Consider the following 18996-nt stretch of genomic DNA (forward strand, 5'->3'; position numbering starts at 1 on the left):
AGCATTTCAGGACCATGACCTTAACAGGAGGTGGACCCCGTCACCAGTACCTTCATTGCTCTTTTAATGTCCTCATCTCTTTGGTGTCTTGCCTCTTTGCCCTCGTGTTTATTGTGGAAAAATCATCATCTGAAAAATGTGCCCTTAAATGCTTTTAATTTTTAATAGTTTATGAGCCAATGTTGCCTAACATTAGCTGTCAGCTATTTCTTTCCGCCCTCTACCCATGTCAACTGCATTTGTCCCGTCACTTACGTGTGCACCTTGACAGGATGAGCACTCTCGTGTTTCCTCCAGCCCTGTCCCAAGCCAGTAAATGGCACCAGTGTTTACTTAGTGTTCAGGCCAAAAAGGTAACAGGCAACCTTGGCTTTCTCTCAGAACCTATGTCAGTACATCAGTAAGTCCTGTCAGCAACTGCTTCAACACATGCTCAGATTCTGACCACTTCTCCTCACCTCAGCTGAGGAAACCCAGTTGGGCTTCTTCATAGTCGGTCCTCCACACAATAGCCATAGTGAACTTTACACCTGGCCCTCTGCTTACAGCTCTTCCAGGCCTTCCCATCATCCTGGGAATAAAATCCCAAGTCCTTGCCGTGACCCCTCTGTGATAGGCCCCTTTATGCCAAGCACGTCTCTGAGCCTCTCCTCCTCCCTTAACCCCCTTTGTCCACTGGGTCCTGCCTTTGGGTCACCCCTGTTTCATTTGTACCTGCTGTTGTTTCTGCGTACTCTTCCTGCCCAGATAATTCCATGCTCACCCTCTCAGCTCCCCAAGGCCTCTCTTTAAATCACTCCTCTTCAGAGAATTCTTCCCCAGCGGTCAGGTCATCACTCTTCCCATTAGCCTGTTTCATGGTTCTCCACCATACTCACCACCACCTGAAATTGAATTTGAAATTGTGTCTCGTGGTTTATCTTTAGTATGTCTACTCACCACCACCTGAAATTGAATTTGAAATTGTGTCTCGTGGTTTATCTTTAGTATGTCTACTCTGTAAGAATTGGCCTGTTCATCAGTATCTGCTTAGTGCCTACAGCAGAGCCAGGCACGGGGTGACTATCTTTCATCTCATTGACCATGACAGGGACTATGAGGGTTTTGTTCTTTTCCATCTGGGGACAAGAAGTAAGGTCATGCTGATTCTTCAGGACATAGACATTAGTTTCCAATGGGATGCCCACTCTCCATTCAGCAGGATACAGTGTTGAATGTGGAAGTCTGAAGTCCAGTTCTTGCCATTATCCTTCGATCAGAATGTGCCGTTTTACAGTTGACGTGGGGGAGGCAGCTCACTCACAGTTTGCTGGGCCTCTGAGCTCTGTCTCCTCAGCCTCCCAGGTGCCCCAGAGGCAGTTCCAACCAAGCTGGAAAAGGAAGAGGATCCCTAGCCACCTGGGAGGCCGCATCTGCCGTTATTTTGCTGTCCTGAATGGAGCATTCTGGGATGAGAGAGCTTCAGGCTGACTAGAATCTGCTTCCACATTGCATTATAAAACTGGGATTCTACCTTATTCTGGATTTTATTCCAGTTCACTTTCAGGTCTGGTGTGGAACCTCAATCCCACTGCTTTTGGAGGAGGCTGTGACAATAACAATTATTCTGTTAGATGCCACTTTCTTTCTTCTCCTCATTTCCTCTCGAGTAGCATTTATTGGGGCCACTTTCACCTCCATGACACTGTACCATATGCTCCTATCTTCGTGAATACTGAATACTCTCTCTGCTCTCTGAAGTCTGCTTGCTGAGGTGCTTAGGGATTCCAGACCCCTGACCCCAAAACACTGGGCCTAGTTCTGAGTAGGTTTTAGTTTACCATTCAGTTTATCCTTTATATTACTTGCATTTTCAAGCTCTAAGCCTTGCAAATAATTGCCCTAAACCATGTTAGTTATCTGTACTCAGCCCAGGGACAATTTCACACACAAGCCCCTCAAAAGCGGCTTATTGGGAGGACTTGGGCTGATGCAGGTCCTCTGATACCAAGACCTTTTGATATTAGGGGATATTGTCATTTTTCAGAAATTGAGCAAATCTGTTGACTCTTTGTGATTATATAATAAAACTCAAAGTTTGAACATTAGCTTTTTTTTGTTTATTTCACATGACCCAGGCAGAAGACATGCATGAAATACTTTTTAGTTATCATAGCTTTTTTTTTCTGGAAGGCAAGTTTTCTTCTTTACCTGCACCCAGCTTACCTCATGAATATTCATCTGTTGACAGAGCTGCAAGCCAATATTCATGGAAATGAACTCATTAATAGAATTTTGCTGGTTTCTATTTGATTTATGAAGTGTGTAGAAATATTTATATCTCACATTTTATTTTCTTCTGAGTTTTTGAAACAATAGAATTGTCAATAATAATTCTTACCCCAGATTTGCAATTGAGTTAATTTATTTTCTCTCATATTTCCTGAATGTATAAGCAAATGCTTTCAGATACTTGCCTTCTTGAAGATTGTTGATATAATTTTACAAAGAATCTTATAAGTAAAAATTATAAATGGCTTAAAAGCAGTTTCAAAAATTTTACATATGTATACATACACAATACCTATACCTCTTACTAATGCATTGACTATAACTGGATGTTGCAAAAAAGAATGATTCTCCTCCTTGCAGGTCTTCCTTCAGAAATGAAGTGTGCAGTTGTTCAGTAGAAGTAACATCTAGCAAGTGTATTTGGTGATGTTAAAGAAAATTGAAAAAAGTAGTAATCATAGCAAACAGTGTATGTTAGTCCTTGATGTGCCGGTTGCTTTACATATATTTATTTATTTAATTTTTAGAACAAGGCTGCAATAGCAGATATCACATTCCTCTCATTTGACAAAATGGAGACTGTGCCTCAGAGTGGCAGTAACTTCTGTGGTGTCCCATGTCTAGTCATTGGCAGGGTTGGGATTTGAGCCTAGGCACACTGGCTGCAGAGGGCTTGAAGCTCTTAACCACTTCACATTCTTGTCTTATATTTTTCCAAAGTCTATGAACTCAGCTGCGTATTGTCTCAACACCTGTGCATTCTTTCCTCACTTAAAGTACCACCTGTTTTAAATACTAAGTTCTTTCTTATTCAGGATGTTTTGTGGACTCTGTTCCGTTGCATTGATCTATTTGTCTGTGTGAGCCCAGCATTGTTTTCATTACTACACATGACTTCCTGTTAGGAACAGAGTTCGAATACAATGAAAAGGAAAAGAAACAAAACTACAGGCTCAGGGTTGGATAGAATACTGAATATTTGGGCATGAGAAAAGAGACGGCAATATGCTGAGTCAGAAGGGGAGTAAGGTGTTGACAGAAAAGTTGTATGTGCTTTGAGGATAAGAGTGGACCATTTCAGAAGTCAGGTTTTAAAGAAACAATAATGCAGATGTATAAATTCTTAATAAAAAGTTCTTTTTATTAGTTGAAACAAGTATGTATCATGAAGCAAATTTGGAAATCTTTTTTCTCTCTCTCATGGGGTTGCACAGTGTGAAAAATGTGTGAGAAGAAAGAGGGCAGTGGATCCAGGAAGAGACAAATCTTCGAATCCTCATGTTGGCGTCCTCGATTCATTTCTCTGTGCCGTTTTCTAGCTTTACATACTTTTCCTCCCCCACTGCTTACGTTTCCTTTTCATGGGAACTGAATTCTTGAATACCGACTTCAACAGGAATAGTGTTCTGCATTTTGAATTCGGGAAATGACCAGTTTCCTGTGCCAGAGAAAAATTTGTGCTTGAGAATATTATCTATGTTACGTGCTTTCTACTGCCCGCTTAGCCTTCTCTTTCATTGTGCTGTGTTTTTTGTTATCTGATACCAAATGTAAATTCCTGAGCAGCACAATCTGAATGAAGTATTATATTGGAGACACAATAGCCTACTGGCCTCTCTGTGTAAATATTTGTATAGTACTAAAAATACAGCAATTTGCCAGGCATCTTATTAAGGAAAGTGTTTTACATGTATGTTCATGTATGCTCCTGAACTGCCTTTTAGAAATTCATCTTATCCCACAAAGATCACTAAGTGATACCCTGAAACATACCTTGATCTGAAATGCTATCAGAAATTATGGACTATTTGAAATATATTTATAGTTTGGTATAATGCTGAACTGTATTTCCTTGTTTTTTCTGCATTGACATTTGCACTAATGGTGAAAAAGTGAGTGTGTAACGCTGTTGCTGCTTTAGTGTGAATCAAGGCATGGCACCATACTGTCTGGTGGTCACTGTACACTTCATTGTCATACACTGTCATACGCTCATGGTCATGAGGTGTGGGGGGAGGAGGCCAGTGTTACTTAAGGATGGTTTTGATTAAGCTGTAAAAATAACTCATTTTATTTCATCTTGGCTCTTGGGCATTTGGATTCTTATTATTATTCGTGATGAAGTGGGAAGTACACCTAAGTACTTCTGCTGCTTATTCAGGTGTAACAGTTGTGTCCAGGGAAAGGATTTGTGCGGTTGAGTTGCTATGGAACATCTTATTGACTTGAAGTAACAGCTGTGAGGCAAACTGTGGTTTCAGGGCAGTGAGGTATCTTGCAGATATTTTCTCAAAAGAAAATGAAGTGAGCCTGTCACTGGAAGGAAAACAACGGAAAGTATTTGTTGATGGTGATACATTCAGGCTTGCAAGTGGATTTATAATTTTGGAGAATTTATGTCTATGACCATGAGCTTGACAATTTTCTAATAAAGATTTTCCTGATGAGTTGGGAACTCATATTAACTAATGGGATGTGGATTTTTTTATCATGTATAATGAAATAGGTCAATATTTCAAATATTTGCATAACTCTTAGTTCATCGCTGGGGAAAAGTTTGCAAAACCACACATTGATAAAAGATTCCTTCAAATTGCAAGATAGATCAATGTGTTTTAATGGATCAGAGTACGAAAAATTCACTGATACTGTTTGAGATTCTATTTCATTGCTAGCTTTTAAGGAACTACAACTTACTTAGGTTTGGTGTTTATTACAGAAGAATATCCACAAATATCTGAAAATGTTATAGCAATGAAAACATTACCCCTTTTCCAACTATCATTAGAAGTATATGCTCCCAAACAACAAATCACAACAAATTAAAACACACATGAGAATTCAATGATCTTTAAAAATATTTTATTTAATTATTTATTTTTAGAGAGGGAGAATGAAAGGGAGAGAAACATCAATGTGTGGTTGCTTCTCACGTGTCCCCCACTGGGGACCTGGCCTGCAACTCAGGCATGTGCCCTCACTGGGAATCAAACTGGTGACCCTTTGATTCACAGGCCAGCACCCAATCCACTGAGCCACACCAGCCAGGCCAGAATTCAGCTATTTTTTATTAATGTAGATGTTAGAAAAATTTGTAATTATATGAAACGGTATTATACTTCTCACTAAATTATTTTAGAAAAAGGTATCTATTTTTCATAAGAATATATCATAAGAATTATGTATATCATATACAGTTAACATATAATGGGTTTATAATAGGTTTTTAATAAGTTTATAAATTAATTTATTGGGTATAAATATTAATTTTTCTCAGTTTTAATTTCTAATATGTTAAACATTGATAGATGTAATATACATAAATAAAAGCTCTGTGTGGTTCTCCATAATTTTTAAAAGCATAAAAGAATCCTGAGATGCTTAAGAACCACTGCCAAGAACAACGCCTGGCTCATAGCATAAATATTGCTGATTTTTTTTCTAATAGTTCATTGTTAATATGTAGTTAAGTTGACAGATTAATATTAGCACCATGATATGTGTGTCTTTTCATTTTTTTCATGTTAAGGGAAACATTCCTACTGAAAAAATGGATATCAATAGATGTTCAGGGAAGGCTGAGATCCAGAAGACTGGAGAGGTTCCAGAAGCTTCACTGAAGCTGTATTAAAGGAACATAATTTGTGATGTGAGGGATGACTTGAGATAGTATTATTTGAGTTAAAAAAACCTTTCTGTGGCAATGGCTCCATTTTCACACCCTCCATTTTGCTCTCTACCCATTCCCTCAGGAACTGTTCTGGGCAGAATCACCGGTCACTGACCTCTGTGTTGTCAAGTCATGTATGTGTTTATGAGATACTTGATTTCTCAGAACTGTTGAAGCAGTTGGCCACTCCCTCTTTTGGGAATCCCTCTCTACTGTTGGCTTTTATGATACCACATTCTGAGTTTACTCCTACCTTTTTGGCTCCTTTGGTTTCTCTTCTTCTGCTGGACCCCTAAGGGGTGGGGTGCCCCAAGGTTCTGTCCTGGGGCCTTGCTCCTCTCCATCCGTATTCTCCCTCCAATGGCCTGGGGCCAGTTGTCTTCTCTGTTTATGTTCACTTTCCCTGTATTATGTATTTGTGCCAATGATCCTCATCTCTGCCTTTAGTTCTGCTCTCTCCTCAGACTGGTACGGTTAACTCCCTATTTGAGATCTCTACATTGGTGTCCAGTACACATCTCAAACTCACCATTGCCAGAGCACATTATGCTTCTCACACCTCCAGCCAAATGGTAGCATTACCAACCAGTCGTTCAAGACAAACCCAAATGATAAGTCTTTTTCATTTAATAGGGCTTTGTTTTTCTTTCAGGAAGACACAATGAGACAACGTTCTAAAGAATTTTGATGTGTTAATATTGTTTTAAGTTCAAGAGTTAAAAGGAAAATATTTACCCTTATTTTTTCCATTTATTTTCACAAAACGAGTATACAATTTCCTGCAATAGTGTGACCCCTCTTAATTTTTTTCCTTTTTTAACCTTTATATATAAGATTTACCTATCTCTATCTATAATAAATGGCCACATTTTAAGATGATTATTTTATTTTTCTGAATGTAGAATATTTATAGGGGTAATAAGGTTTACTACCTGTATAATATTATGAAATTCCAATTGGCATCAGATACCTAGAATTAAAAGTATAGACATTTAAAATCTGTGGGACTTTGGAGAGATCTACTCTGTGTGCCTGACAAACGAAAAAAATACAAAGGACAAAAATGAGTTGAGAGGGATCACTGAGTACACTGAACTGGGAGATTAGCAGGTGTACCCTGAGCTGTCAGTGACCCAAGTGGACAGACAAGGGGAGGGGGATTGCTGTCATCTCCTCGTTGTATCTCCTCGTTGTAATGAGTTTTCTTCCTTTTTTTGATTCCTTGGTAGCAAATTTGAGCTGTCAGTGACCCAAGTGGACAGACAAGGGGAGGGGGATTGCTGTCATCTCCTCGTTGTATCTCCTCGTTGTAATGAGTTTTCTTCCTTTTTTTGATTCCTTGGTAGCAAATTTGACTTTTTTTTTGCTTTCTTAAACTTTAATTAATATTCAGCTTTTGGCATATTTTACCAAACACATGAGAGGAGGAAAACAATACATAGAGCAAGTAGAAGAGTCTTACTCTCTGAGCAGGAAAAGGGCCGCCGTGATGCGCTCCGGGATACATCGGACAGAGTCATACCAGGGGAGTGCTGGCGTGGGAGCGCGTGCTGACACGCCTGACAGCTGAAAGGTACCCGGAGGGGCGCCTGCCAGCCCCGCTGTTTCCAAACGTGACTTAGTCTCTCTTAACTGGCTCACCAGTCTCTGTATCTGCCCAGTCTTCAGAGATTATTAAGACCTGTTAACTCCCAGACTGTTTTTCATTATTGGGGGAGGGGAGGGGAGCGTCTTCTGGTGGAGTATTAGCAATCCCAAGTGGCTGGGTGAGTGGATGATGTTGTACATAGAATTAGACAGAGTTGAAAGTCACGGTGAAATAATAAACTCATTTTTTTTTCATTTGTTTCTCAAAGTCTGTTTTTTTCAGACTTTGGAAGAACAAAGGAGTGGTCATAAACCATGTGGTCTGTAGACCAACTGCATCAGAATGCTGATTTTCATTCAAGGGGGCTTGCTTAAAATGCAGATTTCGGGGTCCTAAACCAGTCTGTGGGATCAGACAACCTGGGGATAGGCCAGGGAACCTGCATTTGGAAGAAACTTCCCAANGGTTTACTACCTGTATAATATTATGAAATTCCAATTGGCATCAGATACCTAGAATTAAAAGTATAGACACTTAAAATCTGTGGGACTTTGGAGAGATCTACTCTGTGTGCCTGACAAATGAAAAAAATACAAAGGACAAAAATGAGTTGAGAGGGATCACTGAGTACACTGAACTGGGAGATTAGCAGGTGTACCCTGAGCTGTCAGTGACCCAAGTGGACAGACAAAGGGAAGGGAATTGCTGTCATCTCCTTGTTGTATCTTAATAATGAGTTTTCTTCCTTTTTTTGATTCCTTGGTAGCAAATTTGACTTTTTTTGCTTTCTTAAACTTTAATTAATATACAACATTTGGCATATTTTACCAAACACATGAGAGGAGGAAAACAATACTTAGAGCAAGTCGAAGAGTCTTACTCTCTGAGCAGGAAAAGGGCCGCCGTGATGCGCTCCGGGATACATCGGACAGAGTCATACCAGGGGAGTGCTGGCGTGGGAGCGCGTGCTGACACGCCTGACAGCTGAAAGGTACCCGGAGGGGCGCCTGCCAGCCCCGCTGTTTCCAAACGTGACTTAGTCTCTCTTAACTGGCTCACCAGTCTCTGTATCTGCCCAGTCTTCAGAGATTATTAAGACCTGTTAACTCCCAGACTGTTTTTCATTATTGGGGGAGGGGAGGGGAGCGTCTTCTGGTGGAGTATTAGCAATCCCAAGTGGCTGGGTGAGTGGATGATGTTGTACATAGAATTAGACAGAGTTGAAAGTCACGGTGAAATAATAAACTCATTTTTTTTTCATTTGTTTCTCAAAGTCTGTTTTTTTCAGACTTTGGAAGAACAAAGGAGTGGTCATAAACCATGTGGTCTGTAGACCAACTGCATCAGAATGCTGATTTTCATTCAAGGGGGCTTGCTTAAAATGCAGATTTCGGGGTCCTAAACCAGTCTGTGGGATCAGACAACCTGGGGATAGGCCAGGGAACCTGCATTTGGAAGAAACTTCCCAAATCTTATACACAATAAAAAGTTTGAGAATGACTGGCATTAGAAGCTGTTTTCCATTACTTATTTTTCCCAGTACTTATTTTCAATATATTTGTATTAAAATGAAGAAGATCTGATTCTGATGAAATTCTGGACTGGTGAGGATGACTGAATGCCGACATAAACAGCATGTTACCCCCTCCCATGGCTTTGTGACCAGGGTATTCATGCTTTCTCTACGCTGTGAGAAAGACCGAAGGCCCTAACCACCAACGTCTAAATGGGCTCCTCAGATACTGGCTGGTGAAGGAGGGTTCACAAAATGTTATTTATCCTTCCAGTTCCATCCATGCTGTTGCAAAGGACTGGAAAGCATTATGCTGAGTGAAATAAGCCAGGCGGTGAAAGACAAATACCATATGATCTCACCTTTAACAGGAAGCTAAACAACAAAACAAACAAGCAAGCAAAATATAACCAAAGACACTGAAATACAGAACAGCCTGACAGGGACCAGAGGGGAGAGGGGAGGGAATTTCGGGGGAAAAGGGGAAGGATTCACAGGAACAAGTGTAAAGGACACATGGAGAACAACTAAGGGGGGTGGAAATGGGAGGGAGGTGGGGAGCACTGGGGGGTGGGCTGGGCTGGGAGTAAATGACAGAAAACTGTACTTGACCAATAATTAAATTTAAAAAAGAAAATGTATAAACAGATATGTGAGAAAAAATGTTATTTGTCAAGGGAAACTTACACATTTTGTAAAAAATGTCAGCCAGTTTTTATAAGCTGGTACTCTCAGCAGACTATTCAAAATCTGCCTTGATTGTTGTGTAAAATGAGGCTCTTGGGAAAGATAGATGCTCGGTCAGAAATGCTCTGAAGTTCCTGGTGTCCTTTCATTTGTAGTTATGCAAAAAGTTTCGTATTGTCAGAGGATAAGAAGACCAAGTCAGATAAAGATATAGTTACTTTCTTAGTTTGTATTCCCCCTTCTGACTCATATTTGCTGCATTTTTACTACCTTCTTAGTTTAAATTGTTGGTTTCAGGATGTGACTGAGTTCAGTTTATGAAGAAAAGATTTATGAATCTAGACTTGGAGTTTTGCTTGCGTGCCAGGTTACCTGTTTACTGTGTGGTCGATACTGAAATGTAAACTAGGCAACTGAATGACCCATGTTATTCTAAGACTAAATGGAAAGAGCTAAAGAGCATTTTTGGGATGAGTATGTGGAAAAATATTTAAGAAAGACAAAACTGAAATTAAACACACTAATAATAATTAAAATGGGCTCTTAGAAAACCCAGAACCTGTGTTTCCATTGCTAAGTAAATGTAATTTTTGAAAACAGTTCGAGAAATTGTATCAGATTTTTTTAATAAGAATTTAAGGTAACATCCAATATGTTCTTACTCATTTTACGTTATTCTGTTGACGCTGAATTATTTTATTCTATTGAAGCTGTTAGGACTGATGTAGCTTTGCTGTTATGGAACATGAGACATGAATTGGTTGAATAGGGAATAGAGATGGTGTTGAAGCTAAAGCTAGGAGTTAGGACTTGTGGCTCATTTATTTTGTTTCAAGTAGTCTTGTTTTCTTTTTATAAAAGTTATAACGTGCTCACAGTCAAATAGTCTAAAAATAAGGAAGTGCATGAAGGTCACTTTCCTACTGTCTGGAGGTGACCTCTGCTTGTGTTTTGATATATGCTACACATTTTCTCTCAGGATGCATGCATACTGACATTACACGCATGTATATAAGTACACATACTCATATGTATGTGTATATATGCATGTGTACACATGTACATATGTACATGCATGTTAAGTATGCCACTTTGTAAATTTTTCACCAAACCTTGGAGACAACTGTTTCACACACATATATGTATATGTCATTTTTAGCATTCCATGTATTACTATACTTTTGCAATGTGTTCTAAAATATGAATGTATGAAAATAAATCAGATGAATCCCTTATTGGTATCCATTTATGTTCTTTCTGATGTTTCTACTTCAGTAAAATCAATACACTGAAAAACCCCTTGTCTGACTATTTTTTTAGGATACATTTCTAGAGAGTTAAATTTGCTGAGTTAAAGGGAATGCCCATGTAAAAACTTGAGATATGTTGTCAGGTTGCTCTCAGAAATGCACCATTTTATACTCTTACTGGCAATTTCTTGAGGGTGATAATTTTGGAACATTATGACCAGTCCTGGGTTTTGTTAATCTCCTAAATGCTTATTATGCCGGAAATGGGTACATGACTTTGATACAGCGTCCAGAGTTCTCTGGAGCTTCTCTGTGCCCCGGGGAGTTGTGCCCTGCTCATTACACGCTGACTTGGCAGGCAGTGGGGAGAGTCCTTAAGACAGACAAGGGAGAGAATGGACTCACCCTGGGGGTTAGTCAATAGACAATATTTTGAGTCACAGATGAACTTTGCTGGATGGAAAGTCTCTTCTCCTTTCCTTTCTAAGCTTTTTCTTTTAAGGCCCAATATAAATAACCCATTGTACTCTATTTTTTTCCTTTTCAAAAATAATAGCTTGTTTAGCGAGGGGTCAGAGCTCAATGACCATCCAGACAAGTCCAGATCTTTGAAACGTGAATGAACTTACTGGTCTACCGTAGGTCTGAGCTGATCCCAGGAATGCAAATTCTGGCTCCCTAAAACATGGGGGCGTTGGGATAAAAAGGGCAGGGATATCCTTCCATCTCTTCTTGAGGAGTTATATTTTCTTCCCCTGTCTCCCTCTCAATCTCTCTCAGTTCTGAAGGCGGTAATTCAGAATTCTGGCCCTTTTGTTTTTTATTAGAAATTCCACTTTTTTATTAGACGTTGGTCTTTTGTGCTTCCTAAGACTTAGAAGTTTAGGAAGCAGCTGATTCCAAATGTTTGCCCCAGTACTTTGAGCTTCCGGTGGGTAAATTTAATTCATTTATGTGATCCCATGTGGCCCAAAACTATAACAGAAATATAATTCCCAGGTAGGGGCAGCAATGCATCAGGAGTCCCCTGTTTACAATGAAACTATTATATTCAACAATTATTGGAGTTTTAAACTCTAGTTTCTTGTAAAGAATTTAATTGAAGTTGGATCAACACAGTTATTTTATTAACCCAATGTAACGTTTATAATATCTTTTCTTGTTCCATGCAGGCATTCTTACACCGGATGAACCAGTGGGCAGCATCAAAAGTTGACAAAAATGTGTCAGAGGAAACCGTGAAGGTGAGTAGGTACAGTCGGCCCTCAGCCCAGACTCAGGTTTTCCCTGGCTAAAATTTCATCTGTAGGAGGTTTCTTCAGTCCCAGTATAAGTTCTTGTGCCATTCACTTCTGTGGGTGAAAATTAGAAAAAGGAAACCTAGAGTAGGAGACATAGAGTAGAGTAGGAGACATAGAGTAGGAGAGTAGAGACATAGAGTAGAGTAGGAGACATAGAGTAGGAGACATAGAGTAGGAGACATAGTAGCAAGTTTATTATTTGCCAGTGGTTTGAGAAAGTTCGAAGAGAGAAAGGAAAATAAACCCGAGACCAAGAACCTTAGTGTCTGTGAGAGGCGGGCGATGAGCTCTGTGTGAGACCCTTGCTGGAGGTGGCTCAGGAAGACGGGATGGGAGCAGATGCAGCTTCCGGCCTCTAATCACCAAGGAACCGACGATTTGGATGGTCCATTGGTGCAGAAAAGAAAGTCTGCATAGTATCTGCAACTCAGAAACAAATGTATAAGCGTTTATTTTTAAACTGCAGGGAAGGATGATTTTGAAGAGCTTTGGGGAAAAAGGACGGGAAATGAAAATGAGTTTCGCTATAGTCATTGTTACTCAGTTAGGTTGCATAAATCATCACTAATACTTATTTTTGATGCTAACCTGCTATTTTACTTTACTGAAAATAAAAATTTTCCGAGGAATTTATAGGCTCTCCTTACTTTATTTCCCTGTAAGTTCAATAGTAACTTTTAAATTCTCCTACCATTTAGTTTGCAGGCTTGTGGTTGCAAAAGACACCTATTACTCAAATTGACTTGAAGATACTTTGGTTCCTCTATTAGGAGCTCCAGACAGAAGAGTAGGTTCAGGACTGGTTACTCAGGGAAGTTAATAAGATTGTGAGGTTCTTTCTAGCTCTTGCCTGTTCTATTCAGCTTATCAGCTTTGCCCCTGGACTGGCTCTTCCCACAACTGCAAAATGATCCAAGAACTGTCCACACAAAGGCACCTTTCCAGAGGTAGAAAGGGCTGTCCATTCCAGGACGCCCTTCCTAGGATAAAAGAGTCTGCCAGTCAATCTGCCTGCCCTGTTTTACTTGCAGCCCATCCTTGTTAATGGGGTGGGACCACCGTGCTTGGATTTAGTCATTCAGGCTTTCCTGAGAGCCAGGAATAGGTCCTGGTTTTCAACACTGTGTGGGAATAGAGAGGATGTCCAGACACAATTGGTACTCTGCCCTCTGGGTGGGAGGAAGGAATGGATTAGGGATAGATAGCTATCCACTGAAGTTTTCAGCTTGGAAGAGAATACTATGCTTGCATAGATTTCTTTTTTTTTTTTTAGTTGCTTCACTATTGCGCTTACTGACGCGTTCATTTATTTACAGATACTGTTCTCGAACATTGAAGATATCCTTGCAGTACATAAGGAATTCTTACAAGTTGTGGAAGAATGCTTACATCCCGAACCTAGTGCTCAGCAAGAAGTGGGAACCTGCTTTCTTCACTTTGTAGGATCAATTTCTGTTTATTTCAAAAGCTCTTTCCAACTACATTTGCAGGTTTAGCTTTTGGCCGAGTAGGATGTGGGAATTCAGCATTAGAAGTAAAATCCGACACCAAAAGTTCGGGGTCTTTTAAGGCCAATGAAATCTTCCACTTGGAGCCAGCAAATGGGCCAGCGCCTCACATCATCCATTTTATTCAGCGAAGAATAAACAGCCTTTTCTTTTTCCCAACAAGTTAGGTCTTCGCATCCTCTGTAGCTTTGAATTCTAATGAATATTCAGGCTGTTCATAATGAATGGATTTTTATGTTTCTCTCAAACATAGAGCATTTCTCTCTAGAGGCAGAAAATTCTTATTCCTTTAATGGCGTGCGAAGCCTTTGATTAGTCAGAACGTTCCCTTTTTAATCACCGGGTGAGCACATCCAGTCACCCGAGGCACACGTATGTCTGTGTCTGGGTTCTCCTCCAGGATGGGTTCTCAGAAGGGCGTGCTGAGCGGTGCAGAAGAACCAGTCAGTACTTAACCTATGTCACATTGTACCTCATACTTCTATGGTCATTTTTATTATCACTTTGGGCACAATAGCTGAAAAAAATTATGCAGTTGATTTGCAAAGTAAAAAGCCACCTGTATGATGAAAATTGTTTTCAGAACTAAAAAATATGTATCTCAAAAAAAAGTGCTATTTGTACCATTCCACTGATGCTAATTTGCAGAATAATAATTCGAATCCATATTTATCAAAAGGTAATAGCCCTGGCTAGTGTGGCTCATTTAGTTGGAGTGTCATCCTGTAAACCACAGAAGGGTTGAAGGTTTGATTCCTGGTCAGGGTACACGCCTGGGTTTCATGTTCGGTCCCCAGTTGGGGCACGTGGAGAGGCAACCGATGGATGTTTCTCTCTCACATTGATGTTTCTTTCCCCCTCCCTCTCTCTCCTCCCCCGCCCCTCAAATCAATAAGCATGTCCTCTGGTGAGGATTAAAAATATGCTACACAATGTTTTATTAAAAATATGTAAGAGTATTTTATATCAATTTTTGTTTATTTTGGATTTTTACTTAGTCTTTTATAAAGGTAGCTACGTAATTTCTAAATCTATATCTGTATGTAGTGAGCAGTCTCTGTATCTGTTACTTTTGTAATCAGAAAATATTTCATAAAGATAATTATATTAAAGGGAGAGGCTCCTTGGGTGGAGGAAAATGAACTATACTTTCCTTGGGTACGGCTGGAAGCCAGGCGTGTTTAGTCCATTGATCCCAGACTGTTTGCTTCCACGAGCGAATTCCAGTGTCCTGCCAGCTGGAGTGGTTGCTATCTTAGCTCAGGGCTGCGCTTGGGAATCTTCCACCCTGACATCCATTTCCTCTGTAACACACTATCAATCTGTCATCCATGTATTTAGCTAAACTATTTCTTAAGTTTGTTTTATTCTGGCTCACATCATCTCTTAAAATAAGTAATTCAATACATTTCCTACTGGCTGTATAACATACACTCTGTGTTTCTTTCTGCATGTCCCCATAATTTCAGGGGACACACTCCTGTTCTAATATTTGATCAATACACTTTCTGTCTTCCTCCTTGATTGGTACTTCTCTGATAGATATTGTCCATAAATATTTAGAAAAAATCTCACAGTTGGAGGAAAGCTGAGAGATCATAATGGCAAAATTCCTCCTATTTTGAAAGTGTCCTCTCTACAGTATCTGTGAAAGTTGTTTATTTATTTTTTTTACTTGATGACTTTTATTGACAGCTCTAATTGCTAAAAAATCTTTATATTAATCACAAATCTGCCAGTCACTGGCCATCACTCCCTTGCAATTTCCACCAGTTGTTTCTAGTTTTGTATTTTGGAGTTACATAAAGTTGTAAATCCTTTACAATATGACAACTATTGAAGCGTAGCTACCATTTTCTTATTTTATAAACTAACATTGTATCTTTCTGAAATGACCTTTCGTATGCAGTGGTTTCCTTACCTTATTCACCTGTTGCTGAATATTCTCCTGCTTTCCAGTGTTTGTCTTAAACGCACGGCCCAGCTTGGCACCTGTGAGCTGCAGGGCACTGTGTTTCTGGAGTTCTGTAGAAACTGGCACACACATTTCCCTGTGCCTCACAAACTTTCTTCCCTCTCCCTGCCTGGGAATCATGGATCCCTGTCTTTGGACCGTGCTCTGCTGTTACTTCCCCTTTCAAACTGTGATTCAGTGCTCTCAGCAAAGCCGAGGACTCTCTCTTCTCTAAGTTGCGTCCACATGGTTCATTTACTTTTTGTTGCACACATCGTATTGGATGATAATTAATGTGTGTAGCTTCTTTCAAATGCTATTCTTTATGGATCAGGGAAAAGAAATGTATATACATATCTATGATATAGCTTGTAAAATATAGTAAACACTTAATAAAGTTGGTTCATAAGCTCCCACGGGTTAATATTTCAAAGTGGCTAATAAAATGACTCTAATTCATTCTTACTTGAATTTGCAGAAAGACAAGTTCCGTATCTATGACGAATATTGCAGTAACCATGAAAAGGCACAAAAATTGCTTCTTGAACTGAACAAAATTAGAACCATCCGGACATTCCTTTTGGTAAGAATGTTATGTGTTAGCATGTGTTACTCTTTGCCGATAGGCCAGCCGAGTGCCAATGAACAGCATCAGTGTGGGGCAGAAACTGCTGTGGGGCAGCTCCTTCACTAATGTAGGACGTGAGAGCTGGGAGAGGCCGGTAGTGGGGACACACTGGTAAAGCCCTCTCCTGGTTGATTTCTGTGTTACGTGTGAATCCGACAGGTTCCTAGTGAGCAAATTGTGGAGTGGGACAACTGTCCCCATGATCAAGTTTTAGAGCATTTACCTCCCAAAGTCCTTCATTCCTGTTGATAGTCCATCTCCTCCCCCACCAATCATTGATTTGCTTTCTGTCTCTAGAGATTTGCCTTTTCTGGAGGTTTTGTATCAATGAAATCATACAAAGAATACTTTTTTGTGCCTGGCTTCTTTTACTGAGTAAAAGGTTTTTGAGATTCATCCTTTTAATAGTATTCCACTCAAATTTATTGCTGAATACTATTTCACTGGGTGGCTGTACCATTTTGTTTACCCACTGCCAGATAGGAACATTGGGTCAGCAAGTGACTGTGATAATGGTGGACCTTCTGGTGCTGCCTATGAAAGCTCATTTAGGAGAGAGATTTGTTAGTGTAGAAAAGTCAGGAAAAGTTCAGTTTGGGCTATTACAAATAATGCTTTTATGAACACTATGTATTGTACAAATCTTTGGGTGGACATATATTTTCATTCTCTTGAGTAGATACTAAGAGTTGAATTGCTGGGTCATAGTAAGTTTATGTTTAAGTTTTTAAGAAACTACCCAGGTGGCTGTGCCATGTCCACAAGCAGTGTATGAGGACTGCAGTGTCTCTGTATCTTTGCCAACACATGGTGTTGTAAGTTCCAATTGTAGCCATGCCACTGGGCATGTAGTTATATCTCAGGGTGATTTTATTTGCATTTCTCTAATGACCAATGATATTAAGCATGATTGCATGTGTTAATTAGGCGTTCATATATTCTCTTTGGTGAAATGCTTTTTCATATCTTTTGCCCATTTTTAAACTGTAGTGTTTATCTTTTATTGAGCTATAACTTTGTTGTGGGAATAGTTCCTGTATCAGACATAATTTGCAGATCTTTCCTCCCAGTGTGTGGTTAGTCGGTTCATTTAAAAATATTGTCTTTTGGAGCCCTGGCTGGCATAGCTCAGTGGATTGAGCATGGGCCTGCGAACCACCCAACTGCGGTTCAATTCCCAGTCAGGGCACATGCCTGGGTTGCAGGCCAGTTCCCAACAGGGGACTCACGAGAGGCAACCATACATTGATACTTCTCTCCTTCCCTTCCCCTCTAAAGATAAATAAATAAAATATTTTTAAAAATATTGTCTTTTGGGCCCTGGCTGGTGTAGCTCAGTGGATTGAGCATGGGCCAGTGAACCAAAGGGTCACCATTTCAATTCATAGTCAGGGCACATGCCTGGGTTGTGGGCCAGGTCCCTAGTTGGGAGCGTGTGATAGGCAAGCACATATTGATGTTTCTCTCCCTCTCTTTCTCCTTCCCTTCCCCTCTCTCTAAAAATAAATAAAATTTTAAAAAAAATAAAAATATTATCTTTTGAAGATCAAATGTCTTAAATTCTGTTAAAGTCTGGTTTATGGAATGTTTTCCATTATGGTTGTGCTTTTGTTGTCATATTTAAGATATCTGTATTCATCTTATACTTATTTTGATAAAATTATTACTAAGTGCATTACTCTTGTTGATGGTATTGTGATGGGAATTATCTTAATGCCATTTTTGGGTTACTCGTTAGTAGTAAGTATATAGAAATTTAAATGACATTTGTGTATTCTCGTATGTTGTATGTTCTCGGTTCTTCCATCTTGTGATTTAAATTCATGTATTAATTCTAGAAGATTTGGGGGAATCTTGAGGGTATTTTATATATAAGATCATGTCATCTGGGAATAAAGACAGTTTTACTTCCTCCTCTTCAATATAGATATCTTTTTTTCCCTTGCATAGAAGTGGTAAGAATAGACATTCCTGCCTTGTTTCTCATCCTTGGGGGACATCATTTAGTTTTTCATCACTAGGTATGATGTTGTCTGTAGATTTTTTTGTAAATGTTCTTTATTGGGTGGGGTTGAGGAAGTTCCATTTTATTCATAGTTTGTTGAGAGTCTTTAAGACCTTTTTATCTTTTCTAATTATAGATATTTAAAGCTTGAGTTTTGCCTTATATGTGGCTTTAATTGCATCCCATACGTTTTGACATGTGTTTTCACTTTCATTCAGTTTTTAAAAATGTCTAGTGTCCTTTGTAATTTCTTTGATTTGATCCATAGTTTATTTAGAAGTTTGTCTTGGGAGGCAATTCTCCATGGGTCTCATGTTTCTGCACACTTTCTCATCAGAGGAACTGACTGCCTTTGTTCTGCTCATCTTTAAAATAATGTTTGTGTCACAGACTGTCTCAGAAATACACTGTCTTCCTTCTGTGGAGTGGGTAGACATGCGTGCTGCCCTTACAGAAGGTCCATGCTCTCTAACCTCAGGTCTCCTCTCCTGTTGTACACGTGCATGTGTCACCTGGTCCTGTGTGTGTTGTAACCTGGGAACAGGGGCTTGGGAAACTGGCCCCAAAGTAATGATACTCTGGCTTTTGCTATTGCTTTGAGGAAAAAATAAAAACTCTCCC

General features: G+C 39.6%; 1 protein-coding gene across 1 annotated transcript in view; it reads left to right on the plus strand.

The window, feature by feature from the left end:
• Window positions 1-18996, plus strand: part of PREX2 (phosphatidylinositol-3,4,5-trisphosphate dependent Rac exchange factor 2) — a 226933-nt gene that overhangs the window by 49189 nt on the left and 158748 nt on the right. Inside the window, exons 2-4 of the mRNA XM_037058677.1 lie at window positions 12152-12223; window positions 13597-13719; window positions 16221-16325. Coding sequence (XP_036914572.1) covers window positions 12152-12223; window positions 13597-13719; window positions 16221-16325 — 300 coding nt within the window. The remainder of the gene's footprint in view (window positions 1-12151; window positions 12224-13596; window positions 13720-16220; window positions 16326-18996) is intronic.

This window comes from Sturnira hondurensis, unplaced genomic scaffold, assembly GCF_014824575.4.
Source record: "Sturnira hondurensis isolate 20B ecotype Veracruz unplaced genomic scaffold, ASM1482457v3 Scaffold0010128, whole genome shotgun sequence".
In the NCBI taxonomy this organism is placed as follows: domain Eukaryota; kingdom Metazoa; phylum Chordata; class Mammalia; order Chiroptera; family Phyllostomidae; genus Sturnira; species Sturnira hondurensis.